Source organism: Akanthomyces muscarius, chromosome 3 (assembly GCF_028009165.1).
Source record: "Akanthomyces muscarius strain Ve6 chromosome 3, whole genome shotgun sequence".
NCBI lineage: Eukaryota > Fungi > Ascomycota > Sordariomycetes > Hypocreales > Cordycipitaceae > Akanthomyces > Akanthomyces muscarius.
The window spans coordinates 2,546,851-2,561,262 of NC_079243.1; the positions used below are offsets into that span (position 1 = coordinate 2,546,851).

The 14,412-nt window shown below is 53.1% G+C and overlaps 3 protein-coding genes across 3 annotated transcripts; 2 read left to right on the forward strand and 1 right to left on the reverse strand.

Annotated features, from left to right (window-relative positions):
* Positions 1 to 379: 379 nt before the first annotated feature.
* Positions 380 to 1,220, forward strand: LMH87_002180 (uncharacterized protein; the record flags this gene model as incomplete). The annotated part of the gene is made up of 2 exons (XM_056193590.1): positions 380 to 752; positions 850 to 1,220. 2 exons carry the CDS (start codon positions 380 to 382, stop codon positions 1,218 to 1,220), a joined length of 744 nt encoding a protein of 247 aa, XP_056050613.1.
* A 2,101-nt stretch (positions 1,221 to 3,321) lies between these two features.
* LMH87_002181 (uncharacterized protein) lies at positions 3,322 to 10,557 on the reverse strand (the record flags this gene model as incomplete). Its single annotated transcript, XM_056193591.1, has 3 exons — positions 3,322 to 3,756; positions 3,804 to 10,076; positions 10,126 to 10,557. The coding sequence occupies 3 exons, from the start codon at positions 10,555 to 10,557 to the stop codon at positions 3,322 to 3,324; spliced, it is 7,140 nt and encodes a 2,379-aa protein (XP_056050614.1).
* Positions 10,558 to 11,224: 667 nt separating this feature from the next.
* Positions 11,225 to 14,213, forward strand: LMH87_002182 (uncharacterized protein; the record flags this gene model as incomplete). Its single annotated transcript, XM_056193592.1, has 4 exons — positions 11,225 to 12,524; positions 12,969 to 13,579; positions 13,635 to 13,896; positions 14,002 to 14,213. 4 exons carry the CDS (start codon positions 11,225 to 11,227, stop codon positions 14,211 to 14,213), a joined length of 2,385 nt encoding a protein of 794 aa, XP_056050615.1.
* Positions 14,214 to 14,412: the final 199 nt, after the last annotated feature.

Genomic DNA, 14,412 nt, shown 5'->3' on the forward strand with positions numbered 1-14,412 from the left:
ACGTCATCTTTAGGAGCTGGGGCATTTATTTGAGCGTGGTTGCAGCGGTCGAGGAGTTGTGATGTGAAGAGCCTGTTATACTATGAGTGTGGATGTATGGTTAGCTGGGATGTTTGCTGCAGAAGTTATTTGTATTGCTATGTAGCTGTATTACTAGGTAGTTGTGCCTCTGTTTAAAACAAGATGTTTGCTATAATTTATTCCTTTGCGCCTACCAAGCCACGTCCTGCTCGTGGCTACAGCGAGGCACCCGTGTTGCTACGTCATTGCCCCACCATATGAAGCTTCCAGCTCGGAAGCTCTGGACAGCTTCCCCCCCCCCCCCCCCCCCCCTCCTCCCCTCCAACATCAACAGCAACACATTTCACACACAGCCGCCATGTCCAACGTAAATCCCGACCCCGGCCAGAAGGCGCCCGCCTTCATCCCGCTCGAGGCGAACCCGCCGCTCATGACGGACCTGCTCCACAAGCTCGGCGTGTCGCCGGCCCTCGCCATGCACGACGTCTACTCGCTCACGGAGCCGGAGCTGCTGGCGTTCATCCCGCGGCCCGCGCTCGCGCTGCTGCTCGTCTTCCCCGTCAGCGCCGAGTACGAGAGCCAGCGCCTCTCGGCCGACAGCCTGGTGGAGGAGTACAAGGGAAAGGGCGCCGCGGAGCCGGTGGTGTGGTGGCGGCAGACGATCCGCAACGCGTGCGGCATGATGGGCTTGCTGCACGCCGTGTCCAACGGGCCGGCCAAGGAGTTTATCGGTGTGTACATGCAGCTTCCCGCTGGTTTCTCTCTTCTTCCTAAATTTCCTTTTTTTTTTCTGCCAAAGAGTCTGTGCTAATGAAGCCATGTGCTTAGAATCCGGCTCGACTCTCGACAAGCTGCTCGAGAAATCGATCCCGCTCGATCCCGCCCAGCGCGCCAGTCTCCTCGAGCAGACACCCGAGCTCGCCGACGCGCACAAGGAGGCGGCGTCGCAGGGCGCGACGTCGGCGCCGGACGCGCAGGACGACGTGGACCTGCACTACGTCTGCTTTGTCAAGGGCGGCGACGGCGCGCTGTACGAGCTCGACGGGCGCCGCAAGGGCCCGATCCGCCTCGGCGAGCTGGGCGCCGACGAGGACGTCCTGAGCGAAAAGGGGCTGGCGCTCGGCCCGCTCAAGTTCCTGGAGAGGGCGGGCGGCGACTTGCGGTTCAGCGCCGTGGCGCTGGCGGGCGGGCTCGACTAGACGCGGTGCTGCGCCCGGTGCGTCAATGAGTGGACGGACGAGTGCAGAGCGCATTACAAGCTGCGCAGGATGACGCCCGGACGATTCATACTGTATTGAGGTGAGGCGCGGTGATGGTATGGGCACATGTGTTACGATTACATGGTTTTACGACACTGGTGTGCATTGAAGGTATAACCCACGGGCGACGAGCATGGAGGTGTTGCCATCCTATGCAGCTTAGGAACAGCAGCGATAGTACGTTCACGAAATAATAATGCTATTCCGGCATCAAGACTTTTTTCGGACATTGCCGTATCTGTGCTTTCCTGTTTACTGCCGAGCTACGATCACTTGTTCGTTGTCTACAGCGTGCTTGAAGACTGGAGGTGTTGAAACGATTAAGCAGCTGACCATTAGATACTGAAGAAGAGACTAGTGGCGATTACGTATCATGGAAATGAAATATATCAACATAAAATGAAAGAAAATCGGAATATCAGGACTGGTAGGACTGGTGATGTGTATAGAAACTTGATGCAGGTTTTGCTTTAGGCGTATTCATCCGTTGCTGTCGATAAGTTTGTATTGGGTATTTGGCGTAGATAATTGAGCTTGAAATGAAGTGAGAAAGAGGTGAGCCTAGAAAGTAGCGTTACATTAAAGCGAAACGATGGTGAAAATTGTCACGCAAATTTAACAGTACACTGAGGCTGGTCGTCGACTGCCACAGCCCAACGGCGGCACTGCGTGTGTCGTTCCGTTGCTTGTTCAACGGCTTGACGGATGCGATTGCTGGATGGCAAACCAGATAGTCTCTATGTGCGGCCATTGTGGCCGATAAGTTTTGTAGCATTACAAACATAATTCCGTACAACTGATTTGTTTTTGGGTTTTTTTCCTCGAGTGCCTCATGCTGGATAGATGCCACGCACTACGTCGGGCTTGTACACCGAGGTAGCAGCGCTAATCAGGCTCGGCCTCAGCGCCAATGTGTACCACGCAGTGATTGTACCAGCTGTCCACCGTGAGTATTTTCTCTCGCCTGTACTCGATGTTTCTTGCTACGATGAAAAGATTGAAAGAGCTGACCGTGGAAGCGTCGCGGCCATCATGGCATCATAGCTTTTCACTGCACTATATAACATAAAACGCCTTTGCAGCCAATACGACACATGCTCCTCTAATCGTGTAGTCAAACGTACTTATTTTTGGCAAGGAATAAACAACATGGGTTGCCAGTACTTTGTTTGGATAAAGAGAAGCAGCCCACGGTCGCTAAATTAAATAAAACTTACAGTGTTGTGGTTGCCACACCGCTTTGAAAAAAGAACCGTCTCAAATACGCGCCACGTCGGTACCCTCGAGGTTTTCAAACCGGAAAACGACTTGGCCAGCTCTAGTATCTCGCTGAGTCCCGGTCCCTATTCATAAAGCTAAATAACGCCCCGGCTTCCACAACAACCACTCACAACGCCTCGGCAGCTTCGCTGAGTGTTAACCGGTCTGGTGGTCTAGTGGTATGATTCTCGCTTAGGGTCCACCCTGAGTTATAACAACTTGCGAGAGGTCCCGGGTTCAATCCCCGGCCAGACCCTTTCTTTTTGCATCTCGAGGCAATTCGAGTGTTGTGAAGTTGGTTGGACGCGGATGGAGTGGCGGTGGGGGAGCGCCATGGGCTGGTGCGGGTGTGGGTGGGCCGTGGTTGGATGTTATTTGGACGAGTAGTCCACCGCGGCGCGTTGTAATGGCGTGGAAAGCGGAGCATTTATTAGGCTTTTTTTTTGGCGGTTTTTGGTAGGAAAACTGTAGAGGTCGGCGGGCAGTAGTTGACACATGAAAGCAGTACCCTAGAGCTGGACAGGTGCGCGACGATTGTATTTCCAGGGTGAGGCTGGGCTCTGTATAAATGTAGACTTGCTGTCTGTATATCGCTATTGTTTTCCATCATTTGAGCTGCGCTTCCATCATTGTCACTAAAGATGACATAGTCACACCATATAAACTCATACAAGTTCATATTAACATATACACTAAATCATGACCCATAAATACAAGACGCCGTCCTGGCTCCATCAGCCAGTAACCATCATGCCTCCGTAATTACCCATAGAGAATACATCTAAATGAAGCCCTTGGTCAAGCTTGGCGCGCGGCTCAGGCTCGAATCCTCTTCTTCATCCTCAATCACACCCAGTGCGTTGATCCTGCTACGAATGCTGCTGCCCCTCCTGAGGCTCCCGCCACTCTTAAACGTCTTCAGGCTGTCCACCTCGCGCTCCAGGCGCAATGTTCTCTCCTTCTCTTCCCGCAAGTCGCGCTCTGCCCGCCGCGTCGACAACTGGACCGCCGACTCAGACGCCTGCAGCTCGTCAATCGTCTTCAGAAGCTTGTCGACCTTTTCGCGCATCCGGCTGACGTCTTCGGAAAGCTGCGCGTTTTGTCTGTCCTTGCGATCGACCTGGCCCTGCAGGTCCTTGACAGCGCGGTCCACGTTGCGTGTTGATCGCTGCGACTGCGACTTTTCCGTTTCATGTTTCTCGAGTTGTGATTCAAGCTAGAAGAGTTAGCTAAGGATGCGCAGAATGTTGAATATCGACTGACCTCTTGAATTCTCTTGTGCAAAAACTTGATATCTTGGCTGGCGCTCGAGAATCCCTTCGTCTCCAGGTCCACCAGCTTCAGCTGTGCCTCGTTGAGCGTGCGCTCTACCGTCGCCTTCTGGGAGAGCACAGCGGAGTTGTTCTCACGCTCGGCGACAACTTCCTTTTGCATCTCAGCGACCAAGGCTTCTGAGCGTCGCATCTTTTCCACTGCAGCAGTAGCAATGTCCTCTTGCTTGGCCAAGTTTGACTTGAGTTCAAGGACTTCCTTGTCCATGTTGGCGGCATCTCGCAGCGATGCGCTGTCGCCGCGGGCGAGGCCATCGAGGCCAGCCTTGGCTTCCTCGAGACGGCTTTCGACATTGCGCTTCTCTCGCATCAGGCGATCGCGCTCGGCAGTAATCTCATCGACGCTTGTTCGCAGCGTACGCACCTGCGACAACAGGGAAACGACCTTCCCTTGGGCTTCGCTGTGCGCATTGGCAGCTTCCTCCCGGGAAGCCGAAACATCGGACAGAGTGGCCTCCATGCGAGCCTTTTCTTTAGACCAAGTAGAGCTGTTCAGAACCTCGTCGTCCCACTTGGACCGGAGGTCATCAAGCTCTTCTCGGAGTCTAGTAATCTCAGTCTGCTTGTACAGCTTTTCCTCACGCGCGAGGTCAAGCTCCTTGGTCAAGGTAGCAAACTCAGCCTGATACTTCTTGCGAGTCTGCTCCATGCTGGATTCCTTGTCCTCAATGTCCATGGCGCGCTGGCTGCGGTAATCTTCAAGCTCGTGCTGAAGTCGCTTCTTGGATTGGAGTGCCGCTTCCAAATCAGTCGAGATGTCCTCCACCTTTTCGTCCAGACGCTGGTTCTGTCTCTGCAGGTCCTCTATCTGGTTGTCGAGCTTCTGGCGCTCGGCCATGGTCTCAGCTAAAGAATCTTCAGCTTCTCTGGCCTGAGACTTGGCGAACTGCTCGGCGCGAGTGGCCTTGAGGACAGTGATTTCCGCTTGCTCCAACTTGCCAAAATATTCATCTGCACGAGACTTGTAAGTTTCGAGGCTGGAAGTCACGTCTGCTAGTCTGGCTGTCTCTGCGTCCAGGCGGATTTGAAGGTCGGTGTACTCTTGCAGCAGCTGGCTGCGGCTCTGTGCCTCTTGCTCTCGGGCCTGCGTCATCTCCTGCAAGTCTGACTTGGTATCACGAACCTCGACCTCCATCTTGGCGCGGTCATGGCGCATCTTGTCAAAGTGAGACTTGACGTCGGTGAGCTCGGCTACAGCATCCTTATGGCTGTGGAGCAGCGAGCGGCGAGACTCTTCTTGGTTGTTGAAAGCGTCGAGCAACTCCTCATGGGAGCGAGCTTGAATGTCACGCAAAGACAGCTCGCCAGTGCGAATATTCTTCTCGAGTGTAGATACCTTGCGAGAAGAGTCGTCCAAGAGATCGTGCAGGCGACTGTTGGCCTTTTCAAGCTTTTGCATGCGACGGATGGACGGGCTTTGCTCGTCATAGCCATCGGGACCGGGAGTTGCGCGGTCCAGCTGACTTTGCAGGTGGCGGTTCTGCATGTCCCTGAGCTGGAGCTGGTTGTGGAGCTCTTCTACTTCTGCCTTCAAGTCCATGCGGTTGTTGAGCACAGCAGTGTCGGCGGTCCTGTCAGAGCGAGCGGAATCCTGAAGCTCATACTCTGGCTGCTGGTGGCGACGAGTTGGCGTTGTTGTGTTGCTCGAAACGCGTCGTGCCTTGGTCCTCTTCTGAGTAGGGGAACCGTTGAATGGAGCTTCGTTGAGATGAATCTCCTCTAGCTTGGGGCGGTTGGGGTCACCTCGCGAGCCGCGAAGGTCGGCCAGCTGAGATTCGGCGTTTGAACGCGCTGCATTCTGAGCGCGAAGGTTTTGCTGCAGCTCTTCAACCTTGCGAACGAGGTCAAAGTTTACAGCGATGCCACGCTCGTTCGTCCCATCCGCAACCGGAAGCGTGGCCTCAGGGTCGACCGTCTTGAGAATCTTGAGCATCTGCTCACGAAGGTCCTGAAGCTCGTGATCACGGGATGACAGGGATGCCTGCAACGTTCGTACTGTTGACTGAGCTTGTGTGCGTAGCTGCCGCTCGGATTCCACTGTACGGTTAGCCTCGGCGAGCTGTGCAGTAAAGCTGGATGAGGCCTTTTCGGCGTTGCGGCTAGACTTGACTTCGCGCGCAACCTCGTGGTTGAGATCTTCCAAGTCAAGCTGCAACTTTTCTGTTCTCTTTTCCAGGGAAGCAATGGTTACTTGAGCCTCGCCTAATTGCCTGTCTAGGACGGCATTGTGCTCTTCCAATCTCGTCTTTTCTTTCTGGAGAGACAAAACCTGTCCACGAGACGCATCGCTTGCCTTGGAGGTGGACCGCGCAATTTCGAGACCCTTCTGCTGCAGTTTGTTCAAGAGGGCTCGGTTGTCATTCTCAGATGCCGTAAGTCGGCTCTTGACAGTAGTAAGCTCACGCTCCATGCGCTCCTTGGCTTGATCATTCTTGAGTCCAAAGTCGCCAGAAGCAAGCATTGTCTTGTTGAGGCCTTCAATGTGGCGGGTGAGCTTGGCACACTCATCCTCGAACCAGGCAAGACGAGACTGGGCGGCATCGAGGTCTCGCTGTAGGCTAGCTTCCCTGTCCTTGGCTGCCTTGGACGCTTGAAGTTCGCGCTTCTCTTCGGCGAGGACGCGAGCTCCCTCAATCTCTGCCTTAGCGGCACGGAGTTTGCGAATTTCGACGCGGGCTTCATCGCGCTCCTGCTCAACAACCTTGCGAGTTTCCACGTGTCTCCGCAGAGAATCTTGCTGTACGTAGAGCTCCTTTTCAATGATGATCTTTGACTCGTTGAGGTTGTCAAACTCGTCCTTGAGAGCTTGAAATTTATGTTCGCCCAGGAGCAGGACATCGTCGCGAGACTGCCGCTCACGGCTGAGATCCATCTGCGTTTGGTACAGGTCTTCTTTAAGGTCTTTGATTTGGGATTCGAGTTGTTGTCTGGTCTTGTCGGCTTGAGCATCCTGTGATAGACGTGCCTCGAGCAGGTTCTTGGCATCCTCGGACTCTCTCTCAAGCTGCGAGTGCTTGGATTTCAGGGCAACGAGCTCAGCCTGAATCTCGCGAGACTTGGTAGTAGTCTTTTCAATGTCTTCAGTCAACGCCTTCTTCTGCGCCTCAAAGCCGCGACGCTCAGACTCGAATTGTCTCTTGTCACTACGTAGCAGAGACAGCTCGCTTTCCTTGTCGCGCACAAGATCCTCGTACTCGGTGGAAGTCTTGGAAAGCTGCGCAAGCTGCTTTTGAATGTCTTGGTTTTCTCGAACCGCACGCGCCTCCCGGATCTTTGTCGAATCGAGCTCTTTTTGCGTCTCGTGGAGCTTGACTTGCACGTCTTGGTCGACCTTGAGAAGCTTGCTCTCAAGGTCCTGCGCCTTACGGTCCTTGAGGGACAACTGGCTTTGGAGCATTTTGATTTCGCGCTCAAGAGCCTCTTCCTGCTCTGAACGCTCAGATTGCTTTTGTGAAATATCGCTCAATGATTGCTCGAGTTCGGCAGATCTTGTTGAAAGTATCGTCTTCTCGTCCTCCAGCTTTGCGATCAAGCTAGCAGCCTGGGCAAGCTGGGTGCGATGCCTTTCAAGGTCCTCCTCGGCGCGCACCTTGGCTTCCATAATCTCATCAAGCTCATCTTCCAGGCGTTCTTGATCCTCCAGAGCACCACAAAGCTTTTCTTCGAGCTCGGCTTCTCGTTGTTGAAGTCGCTTGAAGATTTCTTCCTTGTCCAATGCAAGCGCTCGCTCACTCTCCAGAGTTTGCTGCACACGAGCAATCTCAGTAAAGCAGTTGCGGCGCTCCTCCTCAAGCTTTTGCTTATTCTCTTGCTCAAGGCGCATCTTCTCATTCAGCTGCTGAATCATGACATCTCTCTTCTTGACCTCAGAGGCAGTTCTTGTAGATCCAAGCATAGGCTTCATTTTGACGATTAGATGCCACCAAGGGTTCTCCACAAGGTCGAGATACACGTTGAAATTTCTTTGAATGATCCTGGTAGCCTCTGTTCGGAAGAGTCGCTTGTATGCCACGCGCCGCTGGACAAAGCCCCGCGCAACGGACTGGAACCGCGACATTATTTCGGTAATCAGTGCATCGCGCTGCTCTTCCAGCTCGGCCAAAACACCAGCGCGGAAGAAGACTTTGGTGAGACCAACACGGTAGAGAGCCTTATCTAGAGCGAGCTTCTCAAGCATGATGCTAGCAGCAGTCTGACCATCCAGATGCCCCTTGGGCATGTTGGAGCAAAGAACCTCGTACCTTTGGCGAAGCTCATCGAAAGAAAGTCGGTTGGGGAAACCAGTTCGAGCAATTCGAATACCCTCAAGCACACCATTGCATCGCAATTGATCCAGGACAAGAAGGCTGCTGAATGTTTTGGGACGCTTCTTGTGGTTGGGAAGAATACAGCGCACAAAATGAGGATGCGTAGAGTGCAGCTTGTTCATCAAGTTATGAAGCTGCTCTTTGTGACGCTGAGCAACGGTTCGGAACAAGCCCTTCTTGACACGGCTGCGAGCTCCACCAACCTCATCATCTGGGTCAGCGCAGTCAGCAAACAGTGTAGCGATATGCTTGTCGCCGGATTTCGCCAGCAGACGGGTAATATTGTCGTTGAGAGGGTCTTTGTTTTTTTCAAGCCAGCCACTGGTGTCGTATTCAACCTCTGCCGCGTAGTGGGTAAGGATAAAGCCTGCACCAAGTCTAGAAGGGCGGTACTTGGGAGTCTTCTTCTCCCAGAGAGAGTTGAGCTTTTCAGTGAAGGTTTTATCGGTGGCCTTGGGCATGACGCTGTCCTCATCGAGGCAAGAAAAGATACCGATGGGGTTGGAAAGCTCAATGAGATCGATTGTTGGCTGCAAGTCTCGACCGAAATCGATAAATTGCCACTCAATTTGTTCCCTGGCATACTCTTCCTGTTCGAGCACAAACATGTGGTGGTTGAAGAACTGCTGCAGCTTTTCGTTGGTATAGTTGATGCACAGCTGCTCAAAGCTGTTCTGATCAAAAATTTCGAAACCAGCAATATCGAGAACTCCGATAAAGTGCGACTCATCAGGCCCTAGACCGGAGCTGTGAAGCTGGTGGTTGATTCGAGAAACCAAGTCACCAAAGCCGCGCTCGTAGATACCCTTCGCAAGTGCATCAAGAGCGAGACGGACTTGCTCGGGGGTCTGCACCTTCTCTACCCATTCACGTCCAGCCTTCACCTTGGGATGCAAGAGACCACGAATAAAGGGCTCGGCAGGCACACCGAGAAGCTTGCAAACCTTGGCCATATTTGCTTTTGCGTCTGCAGAGAGCGAAGCCTGGTCTGCACTCCGACTCTCCTTCATGACCTCGACATTGCCGAGATGCAAAACAGCTGCAATGGTCCGCAGAATGGATGTTTGATCTTGCTCGGAGAAGCCCATGACTCCAAAGGCCTCCATAAGTGTTTCCCACTCATCCGTGTCTGAGACGCCGACAATGCTGTCGTTGCCGTCGCGAGTGTATGAGAAGTCGCCCGTATCGCATCCATCTAGCATGAACTCTTTCTTCATTCGGGAGTTTGCTCCCTTGAGAAGCTGGTAGAAGATATGGTAGTTGCGTTCTTGGCCGTTGATGCGAACGACTCTGGATTTTTCGAGGAGATACCAGTTGATGTGGGCACCGGTGATTGCGCCATTGCGGTTGAATTCGATTCTGATGAATTTACCAAAACGCGACGAGTTGTGGTTTCGAACAGTCTGTGCGTTACCAAAAGCCTCAAGAATCGGGTTGGCGCGGAGGATTTGTTGCGAAAGGTTGGCATGCTGCCCTCGATTTCTGTTTGACGAGTCGGATTGAGCGACAGCTGCAAGGTATTGAATGACCTTTTTCGTGTTTTCGGTTTTACCGGCGCCCGATTCACCGGTAACTAGAATACTTTGGTTGGAGCCTTCTTCGACTAAATGGCGAAATGCTTCGTCTGCAACAGCAAAGATGTGTGGCTTGGTGTCCTCTCGACTTCTTCCACGATACATGTTGATGTATTCATTCGTATATATAGGCAAGGGGCAGTATGGGTTAACGGTGACCAGGAAGAGACCAGAGTATGTATAAATGAGGTCGGACTGATATCGTATGCGGAGGTTGTGCACCACCGAGGCTTCGTTCAGATGTGTGAGCTCAGCCATGTCGTTGGCTTTGTCAAATTTTGCAGGATTGACTTTGTCAAAGCCTTCGGGATCAACTTCTCGTTGCTATTCACAATAAGCATGGGTCAGGCTGTCTGGCACTGGAGTCACTTACAGAGCCATCGTCGACCTGAACTAGGAGATTGCCGCCGGGCTTCTCCTCTACGACCCATCCTTTAACAAAAGCTTCTTCGGGATCCTTAAGCCACACATAGCGCTTGCCGGAAAAGTCGTTTTCGCCTTCGATGCCTTTGACGGTGTCGTAGCCCCGCATCATTTCCTCCGTCTTAATGAAGGCGGGAGCAAAGGTGCCAGAAGTGGGCGTACCACTTCGCGAGTCTCGTCGTCCATTTTTTATTGCCGGCGAAGTTAAAACTACCCCCAGGGGATTGCCCGAGTGAGATCGGCTATGCGAGGGGCTGGTAGGCGCCTGAGGAGAGAAGAGAGCGGACTTGGGCCGGCCGCCAGTAGCCTGCGCGGCAGCTGGAGAGTCTGTTCTCGAGAAAGGGTTTCGCCGCTGGGACGGCGCATTATTCGAAAAAGACATTTCGTCGTCGCATTTGAAATAACCGCTGTTGATGCACTCGAAATCAGATCATGGACGCGTATCAACAAGCGCGTCACTGAGTTTGCTGAGCCTTTGGATAGGTCCTAGAGCGGTACTGCGAAGAAAAGGTACAAAGGAGATGAAGGGAAAAAAGAAACGAAGTCAGCGCACAAAGACAGTGTCGTCAATTGTCGTGTTGATAATGGCAAAGACAGCGCGTTTGTGTCCTCGAGGCCGTCCAATGGCTTGATCGGCGCGCCCATTGAGAGGCTCGTTGCCCAGGCAAAACCCCACCGAAGTAAACAATGAGGCTCACGTGACCTGACGTTATTCAGCGGTCAATTACAGGTGACAAAGGCGCTAGTCCCGATTTGCATTGGCTGCGCCTAGCACTCTTCCCACTGCGACCAGATGCCCAATTTCCTTAAAATCTCCATATTCTCAGCCGTTGTGTGCGACCGCGTTCTATATGCGCGTTGGGGCAAGAAATACGACTTCTAAGCAAGCTGTGTAACTGATACTACTAAGGCAGTAGCCGCATTGTCTCCCTACGTGCGACCACAGACTGAGGTTACCCCTGGTGCCTCGAAGCCACTGCTCTTGCCTATGACGCTAGGGAATTGAGATAACGCCAGCTTTGAGGTTTGAATCGCCTCTGCGTAACTAGATGGCGCAGCCGGGTTACAGCTCCGGCCATGGGCCAATCACTCTGACTTCAGAGGTAAACGCATTTGCTGGAGCCGGTTCGGCAGACAAAGGCGCAAACCATACGGACGCGACCCAGAACTCGTTTGACCACAATAGGCGGACAATTCCGGGTCTTGGGCTGGGATTTTTTGGAAGAGCAGATAGCTCAGCAGCAAAACAGAATGGTGCGCCTGCGAGTCAAAAACCAAAACGCGCAAACACAAACGTCGGCGACTCGGCAGAAGAGGGAGAGATAACCGCAGACGAATTCGAGGATTTGTACGAATCGCAACAGCCGGTGCATATCGCTCAGCAGGAGCAGCCTCCCCCAGAAATCGATACAAGCTACGTCGAGATGAGCGATGAGGAGCGTGAACGTTCCGGCTCGTACTCCCCCTTTCTTGAGGCTGGGGAGATGGACGTTTCACCATCTGACCCTGTGCAAATGCCCACCCGCGACCGAGATACACTCACCGTTCACAGCGCGGCGGCGGTACAAAAGAGACCCATCGACGTGATTGCGGAAGCCAAAATTAAAGCGAAAGACGCCATATTACGGTTACAAGCTGCCAATATTCGCTATCAGGATTACGTCGATGAAGGGATTGACAAAACTGTCCTGGATCAGCTTTTTGGTGACTTGGGGCTTGAAAAGTCTTCAAAGAAGCCGACACCTGCACCTCCTGCCACGACTCACACGCATTCCAACCAGACGAGCACCGCCGCTTCGACCGCGACAACAGTGGCGGACGCATCTGCCGACAAATCAGAGTCCCGCAAAGACCGCATCGCACGGCTTCTTGCTGCTAAAGGATCGAAAGCTACAAAGTCCGGGGAAGCAACTGTGATCGGCAAAGTAGCCAAGCCCCTGAACATGAAAGTAAATTCGGAGAAGTCTAAGCTTTTACAACAAAAGATGGAGGCACTGCTTAAGGCTCGCGAAGAGAAGCAAAAGGAGCTTGAGCGACAAACAGCAATAGCAGCCTCGGGACCTGTGTCTAATGGAGAGAGCTCTTTTGGCCTTGGCCATGGAGCTCCTCCTGTCGAGCTGTCTTCAGCTTTACAGGTGGTAGCAAGTGACCAGACTGCTAAAGCAACAATATCGGAGCCGTTGACCTCTGCCTCCTCTCCCGCCAAAGCTCTAGCTACGTCAAACAGCGGAACCGGCAGCGCTTCGGAAGGTCCCTTTCAGAAGCCTTTCGGACCAACGCGGCCTTTTCTCATTGACGTCAGCGACGACGACGACGATATTGATATGGATATGGAGTCTCCGGAGCAGCGTATGTCTGCGCCTCATGCACCCAACAGCCCTGGCAAAAGGCAACTGCAGGCGCCTTCAATTGGTCAAAGCCCCGGATTGCCAAACAAGCCACCGGCGAGCCGTCATGACTTGGAGAACATGAACAAGAAGATCGAGGCAATGAAGCGGAAAATTGCAGCGGCAGAGGCAAAGAAAAGACTCAAGTTGTCTGCGCCGGCCTCCCCGGCAGCTTCACCACGACCTAGGGCATACGACATATATGAAGCAAAATCGAGCTCTCCAGATATTTCTGGTATGATCCATGATGCTGCCTCCCATCGACTGCCAAAAGTAGCGGAGGCGAGATTGGCATCTCCTGGGTCGCCGAAAATTGATCGTTCCCGCGCTGCAAGTGAGCGACTTCCCATGCTTGAATCGCGACGGAGAGAACAATTACTGAGGCTGAAGGCACTTCAGTCGCAAGTGGCGAACATTGAGAGAGAACTCAAAGAAGGCCTCGAGGAAGAGCAAAAACTGCGGGAAGACTTGGACTACATCTCTGATGATGACATTGCTATCTCTGCAGTTCCTGACTCGGTTGCTCTTCGAGCAGTCCCAGATCATATTGACACTGAACCCGTTGCAAGTGCGGATATGTCCGGGCAAGGGCTTGCGAATCCTATCGACATGCTCAGCTCCGATCATATTGCTACAGAGTCAAGTTCGCGATCGAGCCCGGAGCCTGTTGCAGGGAATGCAGTTCCTTTCGCCCGATCCAACCGACCTGGAATGCAGTCTGAGGCCTCCCAAAAAGGGCATCCTGTGGTCATTGGAGTAGCGACAGCATCAACAATTGATGCAGATGTTGCCATGGAAGAGGCTACTAGCAGCGGAGAGGAAGCTGACGATGACTCTGACGGCTACGAGCCGGCTGAGGCCAGCCCATTTCAAACGCACCATTCCTCGCCCAATGTGAAGACGTCTGATGGCGCACCTGAGCTTACTGATAGCGACCCAGCTGTGGCAGCCCTTAGTGCCGAGTTATTATCTGCAGGACGACAAGATTCTGCTCCCGTTGCGGAGCAAGAGAGAGAAGTAGTGCCTGCCTCTCACCATGGTGAGTGACTCATACTAATTTTATTGTCATTAGGTGCGAGAGAACGTGCTCGAGGACACAGATGCTGCTTCTGTGCAGCCGAGTTACCTGGCATATGATTCTCCTCTGCGATACTTCCATTCGTTTCGCTTCCACCCAGATTTCAGTAAAGTTGTTGCCGGCGGCTTGCGGTCTGTTACGTTCAGTAACAAGATCGACGCTAAGCTGCCGCTCTGCCCAGACGAACTGGCAGGCAACACATGCCCTCGGGGAAAGAACTGTCACTTTCAGCATTTTGCGGAAATGAATGCGCCCGGTACGTTTTCGCTCACTCTGTCCGGCGGAACTGTGTAGCGACGTCGACAAGGCTAGCCAGGCATGGCGATGCAAAAAGAACTGACAAGAATTGCTATGATCCTAGACGACCAAATCCTGCTGCAGCTGGGAGCGTACACGAACTGCGAAGAATCGAGAAAGCAAGAGTACATCCAGGGCCTCCGGGAACTGCTCACCGACTACCGAAACCGCAAGGTGAAAGATTTTAAGACAATCAGCCAAGGGATTATAGAGTATCGAGCCAGGTTCCACGGCGATGCCAGTAAGGTTCTCCCCCTGGGCACATTATCGCTCTGAGGCAAGCACCGAAGCCCACTTGCCACCCCCGCCCCTCCAAACCACCCGTAGAGTCTTCTGTGTCTGGACAGCAGAAGATGTCCAAGCTGGAACAGGAAGATGTCCAGATGTAACTATGACCAGCATTGCGAGGCGTTTTCGGCGCCACAACAGATTTTGTGCTCTATTTCTTAACTGTGGACGACGATTTATATACGAT